Below are 25,921 nucleotides of genomic sequence, written 5' to 3' on the forward strand. Positions count from 1 at the left end.
CTTCTCTTCTCTTATCTTCTCTCACATATGAAACCTGTGTTTAGACTGATGGAATAAATGGAGTTTTGAAGGTTATAAATGTTACTGTATATTACATGTATTTTCTTGTCTTAAATCTAGACATGTTAATAAACACATTGTAAAATACAGTGTGATTCATGTCCCTATTTTCAAGTGACATCAGTAGTTTTATTGTGGTTAATCTATTGTTTTTTTCTGATTATGTTTTCTGATTATTGTTTTGTAGTTTTCCTGTTTAAAATAGTGCAAGTTTAGAAAAAATAGGGATAAAATATAAATAAAATGTGAAATAAAGTAGTATAAGTCATATAAATTTGGGATAGGCTGTTATTGCAAATGTTTTTGTTTTGTTTTGTTTGTTTATGGGGTTTTTTATGGATGTACTGGTGCAACAACAAGTCTGGGACAAAATCACTCTGTAATATAAAACTTCAAACTGTTTCACCATACTCGGATAACAACATGAACCTTCACTGGGATGTTAAACGCTGCGAGCAGTAACGTACAACGAATCCTCTTCACCAGATTACGACTTGAAGGTTCTTGAACACACCAAAGTCGGAAGTGCGAACTCGCAACCTGGGAAGTCGGACCATCCGAGGAGTGCCTGAATGCAGCAGAAGGTATCGAAAGTCGTGGGTCACAGGGTGAAATAATTGTTTCACCATACGCGGAGAGCAACATGAGTCCTCATTGGGATGTCAAATGCTCCGAGTAATAACATACAACACCTCCTCTTCACCCACATTACGATTTAGAGGTTCATGAACACACCAAAGTCGGAGGAACGAGCTCGGAAAGTGGGAAGTCGGACCATCCGAGGAGCGCCTGAATGCAGCAGAAGTTATCAAGTCGTGGGTGTCAGGGTTCCTCCAAAACAAAAATGCTATTTTGTAAATCACACAGTAAGCGTAAAATGAGAATTAAAACATAAAACAGTGCAAGTAAAAAAACGGGAATAAAATATGAATGAAATGTGAAATAAAGCAGTATTACCAGTAGTATAAATTTAGGATACACTGTTATTACAAATGAATAAACAGAATGTTAAAACTGGAGAAAATAACTGTTTCACCATACTTAGATAGCAACATGAACCTTCACTGGGATGTTAAAGGCTCTGACCAGTAACAATACACCGTCTTCACTCAGATTACGACTTGAAGGTTCTTGAACACACCAAGGTCGGAAGAACAAGCTCGCAAACTGGGAAGTCGGAACATCAGAGGAGGAGGAGTGTATAAATGTGCATGAATGCAGCAGAAGTTATCTGAGTATCATGGATCTCAGGGTTCCTCCAAAAATGCCAATTATAAAATGAAAATCACACATTGAACACAAAATCAGAATTTAAAACATAAAAAGTAGGGACAAAATAGTTCATAATGAACAACTGTGGTAGGTCATACTGGATACTATCTGTGAAATTAAATACCTTTCCAAGAATCCAACATGAATGCCCCAATATTCCTTTCTGTTTTGTCTAGTTAATCTTTCTTCATTTCATGTCACTTCTTCAAAGTGACATACAAGAACATATTGATGTGACAGATTTGAACGTGGCTTGCTTAAAAGCACAAAAACAGACAAGGTTTAAATTACTTCAGTATAAATGGTAAATGTGCATAACTTCTGTCAAACTTCATCATATGTCTGCCAATATTTCTGATGATTAAACCAAGTGCTTGAATGAGAAAGGTACCATAAAACTTCAATTAATCTAGATCAAATGAATGATTCATAATCAATGTAATACTATTTGTATAAAATGTAGGCTTCAGATAACACTACTGGTTTAAATGAATAGTTTGACTGTATTTCTCAATCTTTGATAAGCAATAGTTTTGCGTGACATGAATTAAAAAACTGTCCCAAATATAGGTCTGTTGATTTCACTGATTTAAGATATTATAGCCCGGGCTATTAAATTAAGTTTTACGGTATTCTATTTCACTGTCTGCAGGGGTCAGCAACCTTAACTATCAGAGAGACATTTTTGATCAAAAATAATTTTAAAAAATCTGCCTCGAGCTGCAAAACATATTTGAGCCTTATGGTAACTCTGCGCATTAAGTCTAAATTAGCCTATGGACATCATTAATCAACACATCCTCACTCCGACCTTGTCACATATCAACTCAACTCAACTCAACTTTATTTATATAGCCCTTTAAAACAGCCATGGCTGAAACAAAGTGCTGTACATAAATAGACAAAGCAACACAGGGACATAAAATAATTAACAGGAAATAAATACTAAAATAATCGTTTATTGTTTTTAAAACAATTTAAAAACAATAAAACAATAAATAAAACAAACCATAAAACACTAAAACAGAAGCAGAGTCTCATGCGGAGTTGAAAGCCAAGGAATAAAAATGGGTTTTTAGACGAGTTTTAAAAATGGACAGTGAGGAGGCTTGTCTAATGTGGAGGGGTAGCTCGTTCCACAATTTAGTTTGGTCATGGGCCTTCCACGTCCAGATACTATGTAGGTACTCTGGGTGTGTTGGTTGTTGACGTTCTGGGACGGAGTGTCAAGTTCTGCCTGTTACATGCATTGTCTTCTTTCAAAATACACTTCAAACATTGCAAATTGTTGTTTTATTTTTCCTCCAACAACAAATGCATGTGGTTGGGTGAAGGCAACAAAAGCACTTAGGTTTAGGCAACGCAAACACCGCTCTCCCGGGTGAAAGTCGATGTTTGTTGGACCCAACCGCCACCCCTCCCACCCCACTAGGACTTTCGTCACCTTAACTATCGTTCTTGTCCTACTGCATTTCCCCTGACGCCGTGCACTGTCAAACTATAATGGCAACTGGCCACGTATCATGTAGACGACTTTTATCTTCTGTGTCTGACACCGCAAGCCACTGCCAAAGCGCCGGATTTCGATGACTTCGGAGTGAGGATGGGTTGTATTAATAGGTCTAAATGAGCATTCAAAAATATGTTTTACCACAAGATGGCTTCTTTGCAGTGGGCTATTTATGATTATTTGGTACTTCTAACTTTGCAGCATTGGCGGTGAAAGCAAACAAATTTGTCCACACACTATTTAATTCGGTGAGACTTTGACTCTTATGGTTTTGGCATCCATAGCCAGCCTAGGTATGGAGGCTCAAGACTAAACACCACTGTTGAGGTTTGGCAAAATTTAGAGAAAAAGGCGCCAGGTTGAAGACGTGTGACGCAATTTTACAATTGCTTTAACTGCTCTGACCAAATACAAAGGACAGGGTGCCAACACAAAATTACAAACACTGTGTGAAAGACGCCATTTTATTCAGATCACTTTTGTTTTTTTGGTCACACAGCTCAGGTGAAGTCTCAGGTTTGAAAGTTATTGTTCATCTCCACCATGTTTCATTACATATTATTAGTCACCTGTCACTCAGGAAAAAATATGTAGCCAAATGCAGTTTCAAAATCCAATATAAAGTTAAAAGGATTAGGGAACAGGAAGCTGTTAAAGTGTGTTTTCAGGGCTTTGTTCTGGAGGACAGCGGGAGGCGAAAGGGAAGAAGTACTCTCTGGCAAACTGGAAAGTGTCCTCTGGTTTCTTCAACAGCAAGAACTGCAGGAAGTCAGATATGAGGGCACGGATCTCTGGATGCTGTCTCAGGTACGAGGCATGGTCCGCCTTCAGCTCCTCCTGCCGCAACGAGACATCAACACACATTCCTATTCTGTGGTGGCTGTGACGACAAGTAAAATTAAAAAACTAAATATAAAATGATTGAAAGAAATAGAAAAAAGATCTTGCAAAAAGGACACTTATCTAGACAGAGAGCAAAAGGGCAGGTGCTTGAGCATCTGTGCCTGGATATATGTAGGATAAAATGTACAGGAGGAGTTCAGGTACAGTCGGTTTAAATCATTGGTTACCTTTCTGTCCACGAACTGGGAGTGCATCTGCATGTCTTCTTCCCAAACTAGAGGAATCTTCTCAAAACCTAACACACACACACACACACACACGCACACACACACAATATACTACAATATATGTAGCTGACTGTTTGATTAGATTAACAGTTTTTATGAGTGTGGGAATCGTTACCTTTCTCCAGCTGTGACGGCAGCTGCAGAAGCCTCATGGTGACTGGGGATCCCACCTGCACTCTGCTGGCCAGGTGCCTGATCACAGAACATACACTGCTCAAATATTAAGTCATATTAACATTTTTTTTACAAAGTGATTTAGCATGGAAGACACAAATGCATGTACTTCTTGCTGAGGATGCAGGTGTGTTGTGAAGGGCACTGTTTTTTAAATTTTCTGTACCCAAAAGCACACCAAAGGGCAAGCCACAATCTCAAGGCACACCTACAGAAGGTCTACTAATGAAATAAGTTTAAATAAATCTGTGTATTGGAAACACCGGGTTACTGTATGAAGCTGCACGAGGAGGGTGTATCTTAAATCAATCAACAGTCGTGCTGTTTGATCCCTGAGTTGGGCAGAACTGTCCAACAAGTTTAGGAACCTGAATATGTGATGTCATCATTGAGCTTACCCATCAGCCAGGAAGTAGCACTGCCAGGTGGTGGGGCTGTCCTCCACCGAGTGAACAATCCTCTCCACCCCAAACACCTCCACAGACTCACCCCCGACCTCCAGCTGCTTCAGGCCCAGCTCACTCTGACCACAGAGAAACAGATCATAAGAGTTCACTATTCAAACAACACACAGAATGACCCAGAGGTCTCACTGGCAGAATCACTTACAAATGTGGTGTGGATGACGTGTAATCCCTGGTCGAAGGAGATGAAGGTCATGTGCTCTGGCATCTTCTTCCTCAGAGCGATCAGGCGCATCAGAAGCAAGTTGGACCCCTCGGTAACCAGCCCTCTCAGGACAGACATGGGATAAGAAACGCTCTCCTTCTTTGTCTCCTGTACCCACAATTACACCTTACAGTGACTTCACAACAGCAGGTTTATTGACATCTTGCAGGGTTAATGTTGGTATGAAACCATTTTTAACAGTTATCAGAAGGATGTTCAGATTACCGCCCCATGCCTCAGCAGACCAGACATGTTTCTCTTACAGTTTACATCCATGTCTGTAAAAACATAGATGCTTCACATGCATCTTTCCCCACTTCATCACAGAAGATCGACAGTCAGCACAGTTTCAAGGTGGATGCCCAAGATTAGAGTCACGAATTCAGTATCTGACCAAATGTCTCCACTGCTGTTCCTGAGATATGACGTTGAGTGATGGCCAGAGAAGTGTTTTAACTAGGGCTGTCAAAATAACACGTTAATTCCGATTAATTAATCACAGAAAAAATAATGCATTCTCTTATCCTGTTAGGGGTTGCGGGGGAGCTGGAGCCTATCCCAAATGACACTGGGCGAGAGGCAGGGTACACCCTGGACAGGTCGCCAGACTATCACAGGGCTGACACATAGAGACAGACAACCATTCACACTCACATTCACACCTACAGACAATTTAGAGTCACCAATTAACCTGCATGTCTTTGGACTGTGGGAGGAAGCCAGAGTACCCGGATAAAACCTACGCTGACACAGGGAGAACATGCAAACTCTGCACAGACGAGCTCCCCCACTCTGGGTTCAAACCAAGAACTGTCTTGCTGTGAGGCGACAATAGTAACCACTGCATCACCGTGCTGAAGAAGCTTGAAATATCACCTCAACACAAAACATCTAGCAGCGACTCCCCAGAGCTAGCACAGCCTCTGATGCTAGCGCTTAGCAGTCAGCATTGTCAAGTCACACTCGACCAGGTGTTCAGACGCAAACTGAGTAGAGGACAGGGGGACAATTGTGTCCAAAATCTGCCAAAATTCATTTGAACTAAAGTTTTTTAAATACTTTCACAGCAAAAATTGATGCATGTGATTATTTTAGATTAATTAATCACAGAGCATGTCAATAATTAGATTCAATTTTTCAAAATTTCTTGTCAGCCCTAGTTTTAATAAAATACTATGATGAAAATTTTGTCATAATTAGCGTAGGAATTCTTGAGTTCCTGCCAAAAACATGTTTTGTAAGGTCATAGTGACCTTGACCTCTGACCACCAAAATCAAATCAGTTCATTCTTGAGTCCAGGGGGATGTCTGTGCCAAATTTAAGGAAATTCCCTCAAGGTGTTCTTGAGATATCATGTTCATGAGAATGGGACAGACATGCAGAGATGGTCACAAGCCAGAGTTGAACCTGCAACCGCTGCAGAGAGGAATCGCCTCAGTGTGTGGGGCACCGGCACTATCCACTACACTACCGACACCACCTACAGACATTTTTGAGCGTAAACCTTTAATTTCCTTCATTCTGGAGATTGTGCACCAATTTGTGCCTTTTCTGCATCAATTTATGTTATAAATTTCTTTAATTCTGTCAGAATAAAAGTCCTCTGCTACCTTATTTATCTGGGGGGCATGTGCACTTCCCCTGTGTCCCCCCCAAATCTACACCTCTGCTAATGTTGTTTAATCAGTTGATGCCCACTCCATAGTTTCTGCTCTCACCTCGCCGACAATGGTCACTTTATCGATCACCATCTGCCCGTCACGCTGCACCATGTGACACCTCTTGTCCAAACTGTGGCCCTCGAGCTGAGAAGGGGATTCAGTGAGAGTAAAAACAGACACGTGGTTTAAGAATGAAAATTAAGAGAGTGGCATGATACAAAGTTTTCACTTTCATGTGTGTTAAAGTGAAACAGGACGACCCACCTTGACGTACTCATGGTAATCTTCCTCCAGCACCTCCAGGTCCGTTGTTAGGTAGGCTTAAATGGACAAAGAAGGCAGGACATTAAGATAAACTACACTGTCACAAAACAATGGAGGTATTTACAGCTCCTGTCTCTCCTCACCTGTCACCGTCGTCCCACAGGGGGAGTCATCAATGGCTCCCTGGCTCTGAGCATGCAGCAGCACACAAGGCTGCTGGACTCTACGGGCAAACTCCACCGTCACAGTGAACTTCCCCAGGTGTCGGCCGCCCTCTGACACAGTCACCAGAGAGTCTGGAAACACACACTGCAGCAGCTCTGCAGGCTCTGAGAGCAGTAGTGGAGAACATGAACCACAATTAGGGTGTTGGGAGGTAACAGACACTTAACTTTAATGCTTTTTAAAACCCTTTCAAGATCATTTTTAACCAAGTTTAAGACTGATTTTTGGACTAATCATCTTTTTCTTGTTCAAGCATTGCAGTCGGTGCTTCTTTTTAGTCCAAGGAGCTGAGTTCTTCTTCAGTGGATTTCAGATACTGTTCCTACGGATTCATTTTGGATCCGTAGCACTATGGAAGTTATACCTTTAGAGGCTGTAAGCTTCTGGCTCAAGGGCCAGCTGTTCAAGGTTTTTCACATTTGGGACCCTTTTGTGGACTACATTGAAAATGATGGGGCCCAGGCCCTTAGGAGTGGACTGTATGGACTAGCATGGACTGAGGTCTCGTAACACATCTCCATGTAGGTTTGTGTGCTCAATATGTCACAATCTCTTCAACATACCTGATTCCCCCTGAGAACTGTGCTGCTGTGAACCTTTACACTTTTATTTATTTTTCTTTCTTTTTGCTTTGTTTTGTCTGTTGTGATTTTTGTTTATCTCGGTTAGGTCATATTGTTTGATTGATTCTTTGACACACAAAAACACACACACACACACACACACACACACACAGACACACACACACACACACACATATATATATATATCAGTGGCGGCTGCTGCTCTTTCAAACAGGAGAAGCTCACTTTAAGTTGACATCATAAAATTTGTCATCCTGTAGCGAGGCAGTAACTTATAAAAGGACGATTTAAAACATTTATTACAAGCTAAAGGCTGATGCATGTCCTCATGACACTTCTCCTTATTCTCTTTCATCTGCTTTTTTATATAAAGTCTGTCATCTCTTACATGACAGGTTCAGTAGAGTGGGCTACACCCCTCGGTAAGGGTGTGTCATATCGTCTCCTTTCACGATAATACCGGTAGTAGTTTTTAATATCATATTGAAAAAAAATCATATTGTGATAATTGTGATATTTTGACTTGTTGGCATATGAAGTCATACTGTTACCCACGGCAACAACAAGCATGGCTGAAAGCGAAATTATTACTGACTCTGCGGTGGCTCCAAAAAGAGGAGCAGCTTCAGTAGTGTGGAATAAACTGTGGCGTCCTGAATGTTTAATGAACAGCCCCGGACTTCGCAGACTCTTTTAGTGTCTTACTGCTCAGAGGGAACTCATTCAGCAGCTCCTCTGGCAGCAGCACAGCGTCTCTCCCTCTCCTCTCTCGCCGTGCGCACACGGGAATTGGTGTCGTCAAGTGATTTTGTCATAAAGCTTTGGTAATGTAAACCTATGTGACGCTCACGGCTCAACAAAAAAACTCCATATACTGTATGTGAATGTGTCACAGGTTACAGCGTGATGATTAGAGGAGAAATGGCAGAGCATAAAGGTCCAGGTGGGAAAAAACCCAACTCAATCATTTAGGATTTTACTAAAAGAGAAACTCAAGCAAGTCCAGTGGCCTACAATATAGCACCTATGGTCACCATGACCTGGATGACTGAGAATCTTCACCAACATGCGGGCGACTGGTCGAGTAATGGTCCTAATTGATGACTATTCGTCGACTAGGAATATTCTTAGCAGGGGGCAGGTCTAGAAGAAAACAATAACAACAACAACAACAACAATTAAACAGTCACAGTCCCCTCCTCTTTCTCCATCTTCCACTCTTGGTTCAGTCATCAAAACTCCTGCCATTCATGCATGAACAACCAGCTGGGGACAAAGAAGAAACAAACAAACAAAAAACATTGCTGAATTGTTGAGAACCCAACCCGAGGTCAATATTGTTAAATTACAGCCTGGCCTGAACCAGACTTGGTGGGTCAGGTTTGGCCTAATTGTGCAGAGAATCAGGGCTGTGATTGGAAATGACCCCCCTAATGAAACGAGATCATATTTCTCCTGTTTTAGCTTCTCTGCACTGGCTCCCTGTAAAATCCAGAATTGAATTTAAAATCCTACTGTTAACTTATAAAGCTCTAAATGGTAAAGCTCCGTCATATCTTAGAGAGCTCATAGTGCCATATTATCCCACCAGAACACTGCGCTCTGAGAACGCAGGGTTACTCGTGCTCCCTAAAGTCTCCAAAAGTAGATCAGGAGCCAGAGCCTTCAGCTATCAGGCTCCTCTCCTGTGGAATCATCTTCCTGTTACGGTCCGGGAGGCAGACACCGTCTCCACATTTAAGACTAGACTTAAGACTTTCCTCTTTGATAAAGCTTATAGTTAGGGCTGGCTCAGGCTTGCCTTGTACCAGCACCTAGTTAGGCTGACTTAGGCCTAGTCTGCCGGAGGACCCCCCTATAATATACTGGGCACCTTCTCTCCTCTCTCTCTCGTATTCTATTACTGCATCTTGCTAACTCGGCCATTCTGGATGTCACTATTATGTTATGTCATTAGTCATACTTCTGCTGTTATTATACACATATGACTATTGTCACACATATATACTGCCAGATATTAATACATACTTTCAACATATTGTACCACAGTAGCCAGAACTATAACTATAATATTATTACTTTCAATAATGTTGTTGTAAGCTACTGTCATTACCTGCATCTCTCTCTCTCTCTCTCTCTCTCTCTCTGTGTGTGTCTCATTGTGTCATACGGATTACTGTTAATTTATTATGCTGATCTGTTCTGTGCGACATCTGTTGCACGTCTGTCCGTCCTGGAAGAGGGATCCCTCCTCAGTTGCTCTTCCTGAGGTTTCTACTGTTTTTTTCCCCGTTAAAGGGTTTTTTTGGGGGAGTTTTTCCTTATCCGCTGCGAGGGTCCTAAGGACAGAGGGATGTCGTATGCTGTAAAGCCCTGTGAGACAAATTGTGATTTGTGATATTGGGCTTTATAAATAAAATTGATTGATTGATTGATTAACGCTGAACTGATTACGGCCCTGGTCTGGGCCAACTCAAGATGTGCCACCAACAGGTGGTGAGCACTAACTCCGCAGATTCTGTCTCCTGTTGACGCTTCAAACCAGCCTACAGAGTTTAGACTCACCAACACTGGACATGAACCTGACAGCTTCGTCAGAGGCTTTCGGCTCCTCTTCTTCAGTCCCGGCTGAAGCTCCAGTCTCGTCTTCCAGCAGGGCTTCCATCATTAGCCGGTGTTTAACGGCAGATACTCCCAGTGGTTAAATCAGTCCCAGTGTTGTCGGGGCAGCTTCATACGAGAGACTTCTGTGGTGACAGCTCGGTTGTTTTTGTTATTTTAACGGCAATAGCCCTTTTAATGAGAAGCTGCGGAGTTTACACAACCTCTTTTACGATACGGAAGAGAAGACAAGTTGTCATAGCAACGACGCTGCAGTACCGTAAAGACGGTTGTATGTGCGCAGCCGAATGTTATAATTTTAAAATTAAACTACAGTACCGTAACTAATAGGAGTGGGTGATATGGCCCTAAAATAATATCACCATATTTCAGGGTATTTTTGCAATAACAATATTCTTGACAATATGATAAAATAGTCAGAAAAAACCCGAAATATTAATAATTTAAGAACTTAAAATTGCAACCATAAGTGATCTAGTTTTACAGTTTGCCTTCAAATGTTCAGTAAAAAGTAAACAAAAAATATTTCTAATTTCTTTAGTTTGTACACAACAACATTAACTCAGATTCTGTATACAATATTAATAGTTCAACTAAATAAAATCTACTTCAAATTACACATTTAAACAGCTCCCAAAAACAAAAAATGTCCCTTGGGATCTATATATATAAATCAACAGGCGATTTCCTTCTTTTAGCAAAATCCTAAATGATTGAGGGTTTTTTTTTGTTCCCGTCTGGACCTTTATGTTCTGCCATTTCTCCTCTAATCATCACGCTGTAACCTGTGACAGGCTGTTATGATACCACAACTATCACACATTCACATATAGTTTTTGTCATGTACTTTTACATTACCAAAGGTTTATGACAAAATTACTTGACGACACAGTGGTAAGTCACTAAAAGAGTCTGAGAAGTCCGGGTCTGTTCATAAAACATTCAGGACGCCACAGTTTATTCCACACTACTGAAGCTGCTCCTCCTTTTGGAACCAATGCAGCGTCGCTGATAATTTCACTTTCAGCACAGTACAATATCAACATGTTAGCAATTTGAAATATGGCGAGGATCATGATATAAATTTTACATATGATGTTAAAAACAATACCAGTATTATCGTGAATAAGATACACCTCTGTTCAGATTGCCACCTTGGAAATATACCTGTGTTCAAAGATAAATGATAAAAAGAGAGAATATTATTAATTTAAAAAGAGGCAAATCCATCTGCGTCAGTTTTCTTTTTATTTGTATTTTTTATTTTTTTAAATAGCCAGTGGCTATCTAAAAACAAAATGATATGCTTTTTCTTTCTAGGCTATAAAATCTATAAATAAACTATAAAAACAATTCAATCAAATGATTAATTTATTACTTTCTTTGATATTTTTGTCAGATATGCTATGCAGTGATGATTGCTGGGTAATATCTACGTTAATGCTGTCCAATGTCAAGTCTCTATTGTCTGTCAAGACAATACATGCACAACAGGCCCTTCTTAATAGTGAGCACTTGGGCCTGTTTAAATACTCAAAATGTGAAACGGTAAATCTCTAAAAAAAAAAAAAAGAAAAAAAGAAAAAAAAAGAAAAAAGAAATAGTTTAGGAAATGGGACTGTACTTTGAGATTGACATTCTTAGTTATATTTACAACATGATCAAAAGTACAGAAAATAAATTGAGAGAACGTTCTAAACTTTCTTTATTCAATCATCATAAAAAGGTACAAAAGGATGGAAGAATACACTTATTATCAAGAATAAAGAACTAAAGTGGTCAAAGAATAAACTATTGGTCTTCCAATGGCCTTCAGGATTTACCTGGTTGAAAATGGGTGAAATAAATAAATACACAAAAATTTGTTGCCTATGCAAATGTCACTAATATTCTGCATTTAGGGCTTCTGTTTGTAAAAACTTCTGGTGAAACAGTATAAATCCATAAAGCTTTTATTAATGGAGCCTCACTCCAAAGTTATCACAATCCGACGCTTGGTCAGTGACCTGCAGCGTCAGAAACCAATGAAAAAAGGCATTGTTGGACGGTGGTGTCAGGGGAAAACGCGGCGGGACAAGGACGAAAGTTAAGGTGGCGAAGGTCCGACTGGGCAGACGGGAGGGGTGGGTGGGTCCAACAAACACCGACCTTCACCCGAGAGAGCGGTGTTGGTGTATTATAAGATTATAAAGCCAAACCCCTTTTTTCCTAAACCTGACCATGTGTGGTTGTTGTTTAAGGAAAAAAACGGCAACTCATGGTGTTGTACTGACATAGTGCGTTTATTTTGAAAGATACTGTATGTAAACATTAAATTTCCTGTGAAAATGAAAGTGTATTTTGAAAGAAGAGAACTTGACATGGTGTCCCAGATCATCAACAGCCAACGCACCCAGGGTACCTTGCACGTCGTATGCAGATGTGGAAAGTCCATGACCAAACGTCGATATGTGACGAGGTCGGAGTGAGAATATGTTGCTTAATGCTGCCTCATAAAAACCTAGACCCTCCAGTGATCCTCATACTTGGAGCAAAAAACAGATTTATTCTGTGTTACAAATCAGTGACAATACAAAAGACAATAATTCAGTGAGATGATTTAAAAATATAAAATTTTATAGTGATAAAAAAGACAAAAGAGCATATTTTAAGAAAACCCTTCCCTTGAGTTAATTATCCATCCTTAACTAAAAAATACAGTGTGTGTGTTTGCATCATTTTTAGTGATTGACGCTTCAGTTGTGATGTGGAGCCAACACAAGTGTCTTCCTCAGGGTGAACCTCACTTCAGGTATCTGCTTCACTTTACCAGGTTGACTGCTTCCCTCTTTACGGGCTACCTCATCATTCACTCGGTGGAGGATGGTGGTAATGTCTTCACTCCTTGAACAAAATACAGAACAATAACATATTACAATCCTTTTCAGGCACATTATGATTAAGTCAAGTGTACAGTATACACTACATGATGATGATCATATCATTACATCTACAAAATACTGTGGATATTTCAATCTACAGTTACATAATCAATTCTGAGTTTCACATTTACCTCGGACAGCCTTCCCGCAGCTCCTGACATACGCTCTGGATAAACCAGCTCCCATATGTTTTGTGTCTAATTGACGCATGGTCTTCAACAGTGGCAATGGCGACCAGAACATCAGCTTCCTCAGGGATGGACAGTAAGGGAGCATCATCAGCCTGCAGATCTTTTAATAACACTCCTCGCTGCATTAGTCCTCCCTGGCAGGCCTGGATCAGGAACACTTTGGGCTTCCCGGTGAGGAGCGACTGATCGGTCGCCTTGAAAGTTCTAGTTATTTGTTTAATGGGGAGGGGCTGCCAATCAATCCCAAAGACAACACCCTTGTGTCCGTGACTGAGAATACAGCAGATGAAGGCATCGCCATGCTTAGGAGCCTCCTGGAGATCAGTGAATCCGCTGCCAGACCACTCCTGAACACTGAACTCCTGCAGCTGAGAGAGGTCGCTCTGGGCAGCAAAGCAATGCAGTGCGCGATCCATCTGGTCTTTGGTTTGGTCTTTACACATCAGCACTCTGAACCCAAGCCAGCTGAAGACCTCCGCCAAACTTTCTGTGAGAAATTTAATAATAAAAAAAAACCCTGGTTAAAGGAATACTGAGCATGTTTTGAAGTGGGGTTGTATGAGACTTATCCACAGTCTGTGTATCACCTACAGTAGATGGCAGTTTGGAGAAGCAGGCAGGAGTCCAACACGGACGCTAAGCAATGTACTGATGTGGACGGGGTCAGCAGCAAAACCCACTGTAGCCACCTAAAAAGTCCTACCTAAAACCATCAATATCAGTTTGAGTGTGCGCTATATTGAGAATATTTTCTGTCAGACAGTGATTTTCGACGAGGAACTGAAGCCATTATATCTCGTTGTCAGTGATTTAACACTGCAAAACCAGTTCAAAATAATGAACAGGGTATATTGGTCCCCCTAAAGATTATTTAGGGTGAAATTAAGAGACAGCCCGAATTGCTGGAGGTGTGATGTGAGCGTTGGCACACTCCACCACATGTTGTGGTTCTGCACTGTTGCACAAACATTCTGGTCCGCCGTACATGAGAATATCAAAATGATCCTTAAATCAGACATGATTCATTAAAGATCCTTGATGCGACTACATGATAACATACTGGCCTAAACCCTTAAAAAAAAAAAACATTTAGAAATGTGTCATGTGACACTCAGGGTGCTTTCAGACCTAGAGCTGTCTTGCTTTGTTCCAAATCAGGGTCTAATTTTGTGATTGTATAATTACCAAGAGTTGGTTTGTGTTCTCACAGCAGCATTTACAAGAAGACCAGATATAATGCCTTGAGCGAGAAAGCTGCTCTTGATTTGTCAGAATTTCCATGTGGGAAAAATCCAGGAAGTAAACAAAACATTAAAGAAGAGTACACTTGCAAGATAAATGTGACTCTTTCTAATGTCACAATGGAGGGACAACTACGCAGGTTGATTTTAGCGCTGGTGTCGGACTCCAGACTGGAGGCGTACTGACAGACATCTACTATTGCTAACACACTGACTATAGATAAGTACTTCATACAACCCCACTTCAAAAAATCTGAACTGTCCATTTAAGCTTTAAAAACCAACAAACAGGAAAATAGTGTAAAACTGTGAATCTGTTAACTGTGAAACATACGAGCATCTTTGTCAGTTCCGCTTCTTGATGTGTTATCCATGAAAAACTCGTTGTTTATGATCACACAGAGGCCGGTAGGCTGGCTGTTCAACTCATACTGCTCATCCTGAAAACAGGAAACGGTTTGGCACAAACACATAATGAAAAAAACTAACCATTACAATAATTAATGCTCAAAGACTTAAAAATCTAATGAGGTATGACTTTATGACAGAGCTGATATTTTATTTGTTAATAAGCAGGATAATAAGCATGTCTTGTGTCTCTTAAAAACTGAGGTAGGCAGAAATCTGGAAGAGGGCAAAAAATCCCAGCAGAATTTAAAAATGCATCCTCCTCCTGCAGCTCCCCCCAGCACTGTTGCCAATACACTGATTTATTCAGCTAGTAGTGAACAGCTCATTCACTCAGCCCCACTTTGCCTGCTCTCTCTCTGTTTAAAGTCCAGTTCAGATTAAAGAGTCACGACGAGATGAAACTGTTTTAGGCCCCGATCACACAGAAAGTGTTTTGCTGGTTGCGAAATGCGAGGTGTGCTGCACTGCCTGCTTTTTTTTAAATTTTTTTTTTTTTAAATTGAATGCCACTACGGGAAAAAAAACAAAAAAACAACACTTGCTGCACCTTTTTATTGTTGCCAGGCAATCATGGACTCACCTCCTTATTCTAACCTTCCTCTAACTCTGATTTATTTAATTTAGTTCTTTAATAGTAATTTGTATCTAGTTTCTAAAATGTTGAGGCAGAGGGTAGTTGCTGTAGCTCTGGTCGAGGGTGAGAGGCTGTCAGTAAACAGTTAGCTGGGCACTGGGAAACAGAGATCTGTGTGGGTACATGAGACCTTAAAAAGAACGTGGATCATGGGGAGTACCACCATTTGGTCCAGGAGCTTCTCCTCCATGATGGCTGTGTCCAGGCATATTTAAGGATCGTCAGGCCATATAGCTCTGGGTATCCAGCAACAGCTACCACCAGTTTCTCCTCCATTGTTTGCCAACTGTAAACTTGTTATCGTGACCACCACAGAAGGCCCAAATCACCCGATTAGACAATGGGAAAAACGATGACGAAACAACATCTGTATAAACCTTTTGATGATGTAATAAGAGTGCGACCCACTGCTGGAAGATTTAAAAAGTAGCTATTTGTAGTCAGCAGCTAACTCAAAGAAGAAAAACAGCAGTCGAAAATGTCCGCAAATTGGGAAAAACAATGAGGTCCAGGAGCTCCTTACCCTCTGGCTCTGGTTAGCGTAAGGCTAATGTGTTAGCAAGATTTTCTCTCCATTTCTGAAACACTTTGCTGATATTTTTTTCGTTTAGAGTCTCTTTTTTAAGAGTCTGTCTTCCTGTTTTGGGTTCCTTTGCAGTGTAGGCAGTTGATGCCAATGCTGGAATAATAACTCTCTCCTCAGGATTCTCCACCATTGAATCAGGCTTTCACTAAAGGGACGCACATCTGCATTTTGAGAACAGACAAAAGGAACGCCCTCTCTCTGCAATGACCTCCCATCAGGTTCAAAGTTTTCAAAGTTATGTTCAAAGTTTATGATGGGATTATTATGTTGTTATTTATTTATCCTTATTATAGAGTTTATTATGGGGTTTTTTGCCCACTAACCCCCAAATTAAATGCCTGCCTCAGTTTTAACAAAGCCTAATTAAAAACACAGGCTCAAGCATTTGTTATTTCAGCATCAGTTAAAACCCTCACCTTCTTTCGCCTCTTGTTGTCTCGTGGCAGAACATCTGAGGAAATCAGAGGGAAACAGAGTTACACCTCCAAACATAAAACCTCTAAGACTTTATGTGAAACACACAAATGGCTGGCACACGAGTCATGTCTATGCCATAACTTAACTTACCACTGTTGTCGTCAACTGAAGCAGCCTGGACTGGCGTAGGTAAAAGGCAGGGGTCGTTCAGCTGTATGTTCTTCAGCTCCGGGAAAGTTGTTTTAATGTCGTCATCAGTTTGCAGAAGGTTCAGAAAGGCTTGGCAGCTGTCTTCTCCTTTGTTCATAATCTTATCCACTAGCTCAACGACGTGACCCTCTACATCTTCTTTGTTGATGCTTTTAAGGTTGTTGTACTCACGACTAGTTATCAGGTTGTTCTCATGAACTTTGTTGAGGACAAGCCTGTGGTCTCCACACAGAGTCGTCTGGATGGTTGTCTTATTACGTCTCATTGTGTCTTTGGCCGACATGCTGAATCTGACAGAGGAATAGAGACAAAAAGAACAAGTTTCAGGGACGAAAATCCCATTTCATAGTTGGGGGGGACAATAAACAGTAAAATTTTAGAGAATAATTCCAGGGGGGGACAAGGAAAAAAAGTTGTAGCCTGTCTTTTATACAGCATCTTGAACCGCAATTTGACGCTTTAATCTTTTCTCTTTCTCTCCAAAAGGCAGGCATAGGACCTTTCTTAGCACTGGCTGAGTCCACCTGCACATGTCCAGATTTAAAACAAAATGATTGAAATCAAATTAACATGTACACAACGACAACAGTCAGGTGCACCGTGCTGTCCAAGGTGCTGAGTGTGCCTGGAGCGGAGCAGGTCTCTGTCTCCCTGTGCACAGTAGTGTGAATATTTATGCTATTAAGTAAACGGAGAAAACATGTCTCTCATTGTTTAATAGCAGCAAAACAATAAGGCTTCATTCATCAAAGACAGAAACTCGATCTCTCTTCTTCTCTCCTTCTCTCCCTCTTTTTCATCTGGCTCAGGTGTGTAGAATGGATCCTTCTCTCTGGCTGGCTGCAGGAGCAAACAGTCTTGTTTGTTTTTTTCGTTTTTTTACCGGCAGTGAGATAAACATTTCCTGGAATTAAACTGGTGAACTGGTTTATAAACAGTGTGCTGTGAGATCTGCCGCTGCGCACCTCAAAACCGTGTGTAACTGCACGTCTGTCATGTGTGTCTCACTGACAGGTGGAGAGCCTACAGATATGAACTACGAGCCGCTCCGCCACTGACTGCTCTTGTCCTGTCCTCTCCCTCTTCTTTCTCTCCTGTCCTCTCTGACTATTACTAAACTCTGGCTTTTGAACAATGCAGGAGAAATGTTGCAGACAGTTTATATTATCAGCCTGGGCTTGGGGCTTGTTGTAACAGTAAATGGGATGTGTTATAACTTGTGTAACTTAAACTGTATCTGTGTGAGTGTACATCTTACCCGGCGATGTGCGATGTGGGCAACGGTTCCAGCCACACGCTGCTACTGCTGCCAAGTACTAATGGCTGCTAGCCCCGCCCGCTGGAAAGAGTGTGAGATATACCACTACTAGGAATGGGAGGGGGGGACTAAATCTTTTAAGATTTAAATAGCACATTATTGCGCGATTATAATGAGCACCGCTTACATTGTGCTTTTAATAAATACTACTCCATTGTTCAAAAATTATTAATTGTGTCTCAAATTATTCTAGGGGGGGACAGCTTTATTGAAGGGGGAGTCATGTCCCCCCGTCCCCCCCAGGATTTCCGCCCCTGACGAGTTTAGTAAAGCACACCAGTCAGTGCTGGGTTTTTTTGGCTGATACAAACTGTGAAAGATTTTTGTAACATATTGTGACAGTACAATTAATCATTTGTACTTTACTCATGAGTAACACAGTAACAGAGTTTTAATAACAGTATTGGTCAACAATACTGACCATCTCGTTACAATGCCATGCTCTGCTGGGAAACCTTTGGTCCTGGCATGGGTGCCACTTGAAGCACTTCACTCATCCAAACACCACTGCGGACCCCACTTCATGGCAATAACACTCCTCGATGGCAGGGCCCCTCCCTCAGCAGAACATGCACTATTCCTCACCACAAACAATGCTAAGAAATTGCCCATGGAACATGACAAAGAGTGCAAGGCATCAACCTGGCCTCCAAATTCCCCAGATCCCAATATGATCAAGCATCCATGGGACATGCCAGTACCCCACCTCACAACCGACAGGTCTCAAAGGATCCACTGCCAACGCCCCAGTGCCAGACTCCAAAGCACACCCCAGAGGTCCCATGTCCATGCCTTGACATATCAGAGCCAAGTCTGAACCAAAAAGGCCCCACTTTGGATTGGGGGTACCTCTGGGGTACAGGCACGTCCCACGAATACTCAATCAGATTGGGACCTGGGGCATTTGGAGGCCAGTCGATGCGTTGTGCTCTCTGTCACGTTCTTCAGGCCACTCCTCACCAGCTTTTCTGTGTGGCGTGGCGCACTGCTCTGCTTGACATGAATGCCAGGAGCCAAAAGTTTCCCAGCGGAACACTGCACTGAAACAAAATGGTCAGTGTTATTCACTAACCTGCCAGTGGTTTTAATGCTTTGGCTGATCAGTGTATACATATATTGCATATAGTCCAGCCCTACAAAAACTCAATGAGTAGATTCTCATGAACAACCTACTACATGCATATATGCAACACATACAGTTTATAAATACTTATCCAAATTGTATGCACAACTTAACCGTCATCACTCATCAAGCACGCCTGTATCCAAACAAGTCAACACGTCTTTAACATTTAGTTAACTAGCTAGCTGAAATTCCTGCTAATTTGGTTTTGTATTTTGGGATCAGCTCCTTCAAACTGACGTTAGTAACGTTACAGTCTGAGCGGAAGTAAACCATTTCTACGATTATGGCATGATAATTATCACAAGTTAACTTGGAAACTCTCGCACAGCTCCAACAATAATAAAGTGATAATTACATAAAGCTTTAGTCACTTAAGGTCAGAAGTCTTATCTCCACTTAAGGTCAGAAGTCTTATCTCCACTTTGGGCGGACTGTACCTGGAAGATCCCGTGTCCTCGTGCCCGTCACAGCAGCAGCAGCAGCAGCTTTCGTTTTCAAATCTCGGAGGTCAGAGATCCGTCTGAAGGTTTTGTTTGATACCCGAGGAAACCTGGCGTCTCTGCGGGATTACAAGTAACTTCTACTTAATTCTGCATTCATACACTCAGGTTTTATCTGCCGTGTGCAAGCGATGCCTTGAGTCAGTCAGTTACAGTGGACTGACAATGGGCAATGGAGGTGCGTGAGTGTGGTGCTTGACCACCACCTAGTGGAGGAGTGGCGCTATCTTACTGTTGGCTGTGGAGTATTTACAGGAGACAGGAGTCAAAGCGAGCTGGGCTCAATGCCGCCTGTACAGGCTGTTGATGGTGAACAGCAACCATGTTTCATGTGAGAAACATAACGTGTAAAATAACCTCCAACCATGTTTACTATGCTCCTATAAATAGAGCTGTTTACACTGAAGCTCTTATCTGTCCCTGGTGGTCTAGTGGTTAGGATTCGGCGCTCTCACCGCCGCGGCCCGGGTTCGATTCCCGGTCAGGGAACTCCCTTTTTTTTTTGCTTCCGCTGAGCTAGTAAAGTAGCATCACTCAGAGACGCACGTGGCGGCTCCTGAGCCTGTGGTGGTTTTTGAGGACCACATTCTAAGCAGAACCACATGATCACATGGATCCTTCAAAGGGATACTTTAGATTTTTGGCAGTGGTGTTGTATGAGGAACTTATCAATAGTAGGGTACTCTCTACAATAGATGCCGGTTGGCACGCCCCCAGTTTATTTAGCCACCAAAAAAAAAAAAAAAAAATCACTATCAGTTTAAGTGGACGCTGTATTTAGAATACCTTTACTGCTTTAGTATATAGTGTTGCACATTGTAGCGTAATACACATTTTTTATACTTCTAAATTTTACATACTAATTTTATATACTGTAACATAGCGTAACACACATCAATCAATCAATCAATCAATCAATCAATTTTATTTATAAAGCCCAATATCACAAATCACAACTTGCCTCACAGGGCTTTACAGCATACGACATCCCTCTGTCCTTAGGACCCTCGCAGCGGATAAGGAAAAACTCCCCAAAAAAACCCCTTTAACAGGGGAAAAAAACAGTAGAAACCTCAGGAAGAGCAACTGAGGAGGGATCCCTCTTCCAGGACGGACAGACGTGCAACAGATGTCGCACAGAACAGATCAGCATAACAAATTAACAGTAATCCACATGACACAATGAGACACAGAGAGAGAGAGAGAGACAGAGAGAGAGACAGAGAGAGAGAGACAGAGAAGAGAGATGCAGGTAATGACAGTAGCTTACAACAACATTATTGAAAGTAATAATATTATAGTTATAGTTCTGGCTACTGTGGTACAATATGTTGAAAGTATGTATTAGTATCTGGCAGTATACATGTGTGACAATAGTCATATGTGTATAATAACAGAAGAAGTATGACTAATGACTAATGATGGCAGCAGCAGCAGGAGGCATCTGGCAGGACCACGGCAGCAGCACAACCACACACGTCACGCTGTCCAGGCACCGTTGTGATATGTGAGTTAATCTGAGAGACAGTGGAGCACAAAGGCTCCGGAGAAGAAGCCGAGTTAGTGACATCCAGAATGGCCGAGTTAGCAAGATGCAGTAATAGAATACGAGAGAGAGAGAATTCCATGAGCATGAAGATGAGCATGAACATGAGCTCCTGAATATTTTTGCTTTTTTGGATGTTTTAAAGTGAGATAAACTACTATTCTTCTAAGAGCTGGAAGAAAACAGAAGAGAAAACCGTTGTTTTTAAAAAAATCTACCAAGAAGGAAAAAAAAAACAGCAAAAACCTCAGAAAACAGTGATAGACTGGAAAACAACGGAACCAACTGCCAAACTGACAGTTAGCCTAACTGTCCAACCAGCAACAAAAAAAAGGTCAAGCAAAGAGAAGGAAAACAGCTGAAGACGCAAGTGAGTGAAACCATCAGAAAGAAAATATAACATTTAAAAAGAGGAAACAAAAAATTGCTGAACACTAAATAAACTTAAGCTAGCATAACACAGCTAGCTGTAAACAAGACCCTTAGCAACTGTTGCCAAGGAATTTAAATAGCAGCAGTTCAACAGCAGCAGAGCCTGATGGAGTCCACCAAAGGCTGTACAGAGGCTGTTCCTCTCCTCTATCCTCCTGATGTAACCAATGAGACTGCCAGGAAGGCATTTAAACAAAAACTGCTAAAAGAAAGACCAGAAACCCTGTTTTCTGATCTTTACAAGACCGGGGAGGTCAGCAACCTGATCCTCTTCACAGACCAGCCGCTAGCATGGCACTCTGCCATCAGTGCCCACTACCCTCTGTCAAAAAGAGGGGATCTGTAAGCTGGAAAATAAAAATAAAAGAAGCAGAGGATTCAGATACTTTCATGATGACAGTAAACTTATACAAGAATGGGACTATCATAGTGCAGGGGAACCTCAAACTGTTTGAGATGGACTTCCTCCTTATAAAGGAAAGAGCCCAGCAGGAGAGATCTAGCTCCACTCACAGTTCCCAGGTCCCAGCTCCCAGCTGCCTAACTACTGAGCAGCCCCCTGAAGAGAAGGAGCCCACCAGCCCAGAGCAGGTCCAGGACCCCAGCTGAACCGCACCATCACCGAACTGAAGGTGAAATTCACAGAGCTGGAGAGAGAACTTGTACAACTGAGAGAGCTGATCAGCCAACAGCCATGCCAGCCCACCACAGCTCAGCCTGATCCCTGTACCACATCAGCACAGAGCTGGCGTCTAGCAGCACTGACAGCTCTGACAGAGGAGGTGAAGGAGCTCAGAGGAGAGAGAGAGGAGCACAGGAGAGAACTTACCTCTCTGTCAAAGGAGGTGGAGGAGCTCAGAGGAGAGAGAGAGGAGCACAGGAGAGAACTTACCTCTCTGTCAAAGGAGGTGGAGGAGCTCAGAGGAGAGAGAGAGGAGCACAGGAGAGAACTTACCTCTCTCTCAAAGGAGGTGAAGGAGCTCAGAGGAGAGAGAGAGGAGCACAGGAGAGAACTTACCTCTCTCTCAAAGGAGGTGAAGGAGCTCAGAGGAGAGAGAGAGGAGCACAGGAGAGAACTTACCTCTCTGTCAAAGGAGGTGGAGGAGCTCAGAGGAGAGAGAGAGGAGCACAGCAGAGCACTCACCACTCTGTCAGAACAGCCTCAGGAGAGAGGTGGAGCTACACAGGACCTGGATGAAAAACTAGACCACAACCAGGACCCTGTGAGCAGCCAGGACCCACCAATCCAAGAACCTACCCCCACCCCCAGCTTCACATCCAGCCCACAGACCAGCACCTCCCCTCATTCCACCAGACCAGCACAACAGAGAGAGAAGACAGACATTGTCCTCCTCATCGACTCCAATGGAAAATTCCTAAATGAAAAGAAACTTTTCCCCACCCACAACGTGGCTAAAATCTGGTGTCCAAACACCCACCATGCCATAGACCTGCTGTCAGAGGAGCGGCTTGGATCTCCGAGTCACATCATCATCCACACTGGCACCAATGATCTGCGGAGCCAGCAGGAGAGGGTGTCAGAGTCACTCAAGAGAGTGACAGAGAAAGCCTCCACCACCTTCCCCAACAGCAGAGTGGTCATATCCACTCTGCTCCCAAGGAAAGACTTCCACCCTGACACCATCCACAGGATCAACAGCAGCCTGTCCAGAGACTGTGCACAGAGACCCAATGTCCACCTAGCCCACCACCCCACCCTGGACATCAGCTGTCTCTATGACCACGTCCATCTGTTTAAAAGCACAGTCCCCATCTTCGCCCAAACACTGAAAAGCGTCGCTCTCAACAGAGACCAATCCACGGCCCGCAGAAAGAGCACATCAGCCCACAACCCCCACAGAACACCAAGACATCCTCAACCAACATCCAGACCAACACAATGGAGACAAGACCACCCTCAGCCCCACCCACATCATGTCCAAATCAGACCCCACAAAGGCAACCATGATCCCCCTCAAGCCAGACCACAGTCACTCCTGTCCCTAGGGCCCCACCCCAACCACAACGACAAGAGCCACACCTTAGCCCACTGAGTTATGCCCAGGTGGTCCGGAGAGCAGCAGAACCAACCTTAACCACCCCCCCACACAATGAACTGAGGGACATTCAGCAGATGCTCAGCCTGCTTTGCTCTCATCTGATTGGACAGGTACCACAATAGACACTGTATGAATTATTATTAGAGTATTTCTTGTGCTCATACAGTTTAAAAAAAAAAAAAAGGACATTTACACTGTACATAAGTATTGATTATTTAATATACCAGTTATTGATTTGTTACCTTTTATAATATGTCATGTAGATACTCTTAAATTATTTTCTTTGACTTAGTAGTTTATCTCATTTTGATCACCAAATGCAGCCTTTTGAGTTTTAAATGAAATCTAAATCTTTTGTCATCTCTTGTTTGAATGTTCAGGGTCTGAGATCTTCTGCTCTTGGCCTTAAGAGCAGGACCTCAGACTTTATTAGAGAGTTAGAAAATGCAGATGTGTTTATATTGCAAGAGACTTGGTGTAGAGGAGATGTCTCCACTGGTTGTCCCTCAGGCTACATAGAGATAATGTCCCCGTCCACCAAACTAAAGGGAGTAACACAAGGAAGGGATTCAGGGGGAATGCTGATCTGGTATAAGGCAAACCTTGTACAATACATTGAATTAATCAAAAGGAGAATTTTCAATTTGGCTCAAAATCAAAAAGACCTTATCACCACAGATAAAGATGTATTGCTGTGTGCAGCTTATATCCCCCCATCACAATCCCCTTATTTTTATGAAGACAGTTTCTCCATTCTCGAAGATGAGATTAGTTACTTCCAGGCCCAGGAAGTGTACTGATCTGTGGAGACCTGAATGCCAGGACTGGTACAGAACCAGACTTTATCAGCACACAGGAGACAAACATATACCTGGTCAAGTCAGCATCCCCTCCCTTCACAATCCATAGAAACAACTTTGACAAAACTGTCAATAAAAGTGGGCAGCAACTGTTACAGCTCTGCCGAACATTGGGTCTGTACATGGTTAACGGTCGGCTTCGAGGGGACTCATTCGGTCTTTACACTCATAGCTCTCCTCTTGGCAACAGCACAGTAGACTATGGCATCACCGACCTAGACCCCTTCTACCTGAGAGCATTTACAGTCAGCCCCTTAACCCCCTTATCAGACCATAGTAAAATCACACTCTACATTAAAACGACAGCAAACGACCATCACACAGTAGAACCCTGCAATCTGACCTACAGAAAACAACCTTATAAATGGACAAACAAAAGCAAAGACGAATACCAGACAGCAATCAAAAATCCAGTCTTTCAATCTCATTTAGACTGTTTTCTTTCCACCTCGTATCCCCTCAATCAGGACAGCCTCAGACAGGCTGTACAGGACATCTACAACATATTTGACCATGTGGCAGACTTATCCAGTCTGAAAAAGCGCCAGCACCACAGACCAAAAGACCCGACCAATGACGAGTGGTTTGACACAGAATGCAGACAACTGAGAAAAACTCTCAGAAATGTGTCAAATCAAAAACACAGACAACCTGACAACCCTGAGCTCCGCCTCCAGTACTGGGAAACACTGAGAGTATACAGAAAAACACTCAGAACTAAAAAAGAACAGCATGTGAGGCATCAGTTACAAATAATTGAAGAGTCCATTGACTCTAGTGACTTCTGGAAGAAATGGCACTCTTTCAGCAAACCAAAAAAGAAGAATTGGCTATTCAAAATGGTGACATCTGGAAAAATCACTTTGAAAGTCTGTATACTGCTGTTCCCCTGAATTCGGCCCAAAACAATCTCCTCAACAAATTACAAATTTTAGAATCAGTCATTAAAGACAACCAGAACCCCCTAGACTACCAAATTACTGAAGCAGAGCTGCTGGCTAAAATCCAGGCACTGCAGCCAAAGAAAGCCAGCGGTCCTGATGGCATTTTAAATGAAATGCTAAAATTTGATGACCATAAATTTAACATTGCCATATTAAAATTATTTAACCTTATTCTGGGTGTCGGACATTTAGCTGACCTCTGGAGTGAAGGAATCATCACACCAATCTTTAAAAGTGGAAACAAATTCGACCCAAACAATTACCGAGGCATCTGTGTCAGCAGCAATCTGGGAAGTTGTTCTGCAGTATCCTAAACAGCCGACTGCAAGACTTCCTCAGAGAACATGATGAC

General features: G+C 42.2%; 3 protein-coding genes and 1 non-coding gene across 9 annotated transcripts; 2 read left to right on the forward strand and 2 right to left on the reverse strand.

The window, feature by feature from the left end:
- Positions 1-3,424: 3,424 nt before the first annotated feature.
- Positions 3,425-10,399, reverse strand: LOC125902005 (ciliogenesis associated TTC17 interacting protein). 2 transcript variants are annotated; one of them, XM_049598087.1, is made up of 9 exons: positions 10,116-10,399; positions 6,885-7,070; positions 6,742-6,797; positions 6,535-6,621; positions 4,756-4,923; positions 4,545-4,669; positions 4,088-4,164; positions 3,913-3,980; positions 3,425-3,679 (listed from the first exon to the last, which is right to left on the reverse strand). In XM_049598087.1, exons 1-9 carry the CDS (start codon positions 10,216-10,218, stop codon positions 3,494-3,496), a joined length of 1,056 nt encoding a protein of 351 aa, XP_049454044.1. In that variant the 5' UTR covers positions 10,219-10,399; the 3' UTR covers positions 3,425-3,493. The 2 variants fall into 2 exon arrangements, with proteins under 2 accessions (XP_049454044.1, XP_049454045.1); XM_049598088.1 differs by having other exon boundaries at positions 3,620-3,722.
- A 2,368-nt stretch (positions 10,400-12,767) lies between these two features.
- Positions 12,768-19,900, reverse strand: LOC125902004 (caspase-8-like). 5 transcript variants are annotated; one of them, XM_049598084.1, is made up of 7 exons: positions 19,665-19,900; positions 19,062-19,141; positions 16,724-17,073; positions 16,573-16,607; positions 14,860-14,965; positions 13,225-13,771; positions 12,768-13,055 (listed from the first exon to the last, which is right to left on the reverse strand). In XM_049598084.1, exons 3-7 carry the CDS (start codon positions 17,064-17,066, stop codon positions 12,908-12,910), a joined length of 1,179 nt encoding a protein of 392 aa, XP_049454041.1. In that variant the 5' UTR covers positions 17,067-17,073; positions 19,062-19,141; positions 19,665-19,900; the 3' UTR covers positions 12,768-12,907. The 5 variants fall into 5 exon arrangements, with proteins under 5 accessions (XP_049454041.1, XP_049454039.1, XP_049454043.1 ...); XM_049598082.1 differs by lacking the exon at positions 19,062-19,141; XM_049598086.1 differs by lacking the exons at positions 19,062-19,141; positions 19,665-19,900 and adding an exon at positions 19,583-19,603.
- A 244-nt stretch (positions 19,901-20,144) lies between these two features.
- On the forward strand, positions 20,145-20,216 carry trnae-cuc (transfer RNA glutamic acid (anticodon CUC)). Its single transcript has one exon. It is a non-coding gene; the product is annotated as a tRNA-Glu (tRNA).
- A 1,882-nt stretch (positions 20,217-22,098) lies between these two features.
- On the forward strand, positions 22,099-23,759 carry LOC125902011 (uncharacterized). The gene is made up of 3 exons (XM_049598097.1): positions 22,099-22,296; positions 22,338-22,739; positions 22,803-23,759. The coding sequence occupies exons 1-3, from the start codon at positions 22,099-22,101 to the stop codon at positions 23,757-23,759; spliced, it is 1,557 nt and encodes a 518-aa protein (XP_049454054.1).
- Positions 23,760-25,921: the final 2,162 nt, after the last annotated feature.

Source organism: Epinephelus fuscoguttatus, linkage group LG15 (assembly GCF_011397635.1).
Source record: "Epinephelus fuscoguttatus linkage group LG15, E.fuscoguttatus.final_Chr_v1".
NCBI lineage: Eukaryota > Metazoa > Chordata > Actinopteri > Perciformes > Serranidae > Epinephelus > Epinephelus fuscoguttatus.

Excerpts from the sequence above, each read along its gene's own strand:
- LOC125902005 (XM_049598087.1), bottom strand. The coding sequence starts at position 10,218 with ATGATGGAAGCCCTGCTGGAAGACGAGACTGGAGCTTCAGCCGGGACT. Across the intron at positions 6,622-6,741 it reads ATTACCATGAGTACGTCAAG|CTCGAGGGCCACAGTTTGGA; the intron begins GTGGGTCGTCCT and ends TCCCCTTCTCAG. Across the intron at positions 3,680-3,912 it reads CCCAGTTCGTGGACAGAAAG|GAGGAGCTGAAGGCGGACCA; the intron begins GTAACCAATGAT and ends TCGTTGCGGCAG.
- LOC125902004 (XM_049598082.1), bottom strand. The coding sequence starts at position 17,066 with ATGTCGGCCAAAGACACAATGAGACGTAATAAGACAACCATCCAGACG. Across the intron at positions 16,608-16,723 it reads TTCAGTTGACGACAACAGTG|ATGTTCTGCCACGAGACAAC; the intron begins GTAAGTTAAGTT and ends TGATTTCCTCAG. Across the intron at positions 13,056-13,224 it reads CTGCGGGAAGGCTGTCCGAG|GAGTGAAGACATTACCACCA; the intron begins GTAAATGTGAAA and ends ATTTTGTTCAAG.
- LOC125902011 (XM_049598097.1), top strand. The coding sequence starts at position 22,099 with ATGACAGTAAACTTATACAAGAATGGGACTATCATAGTGCAGGGGAAC. Across the intron at positions 22,297-22,337 it reads AGCCCACCAGCCCAGAGCAG|GTGAAATTCACAGAGCTGGA; the intron begins GTCCAGGACCCC and ends ACCGAACTGAAG. Across the intron at positions 22,740-22,802 it reads TTACCTCTCTCTCAAAGGAG|GTGGAGGAGCTCAGAGGAGA; the intron begins GTGAAGGAGCTC and ends CTGTCAAAGGAG.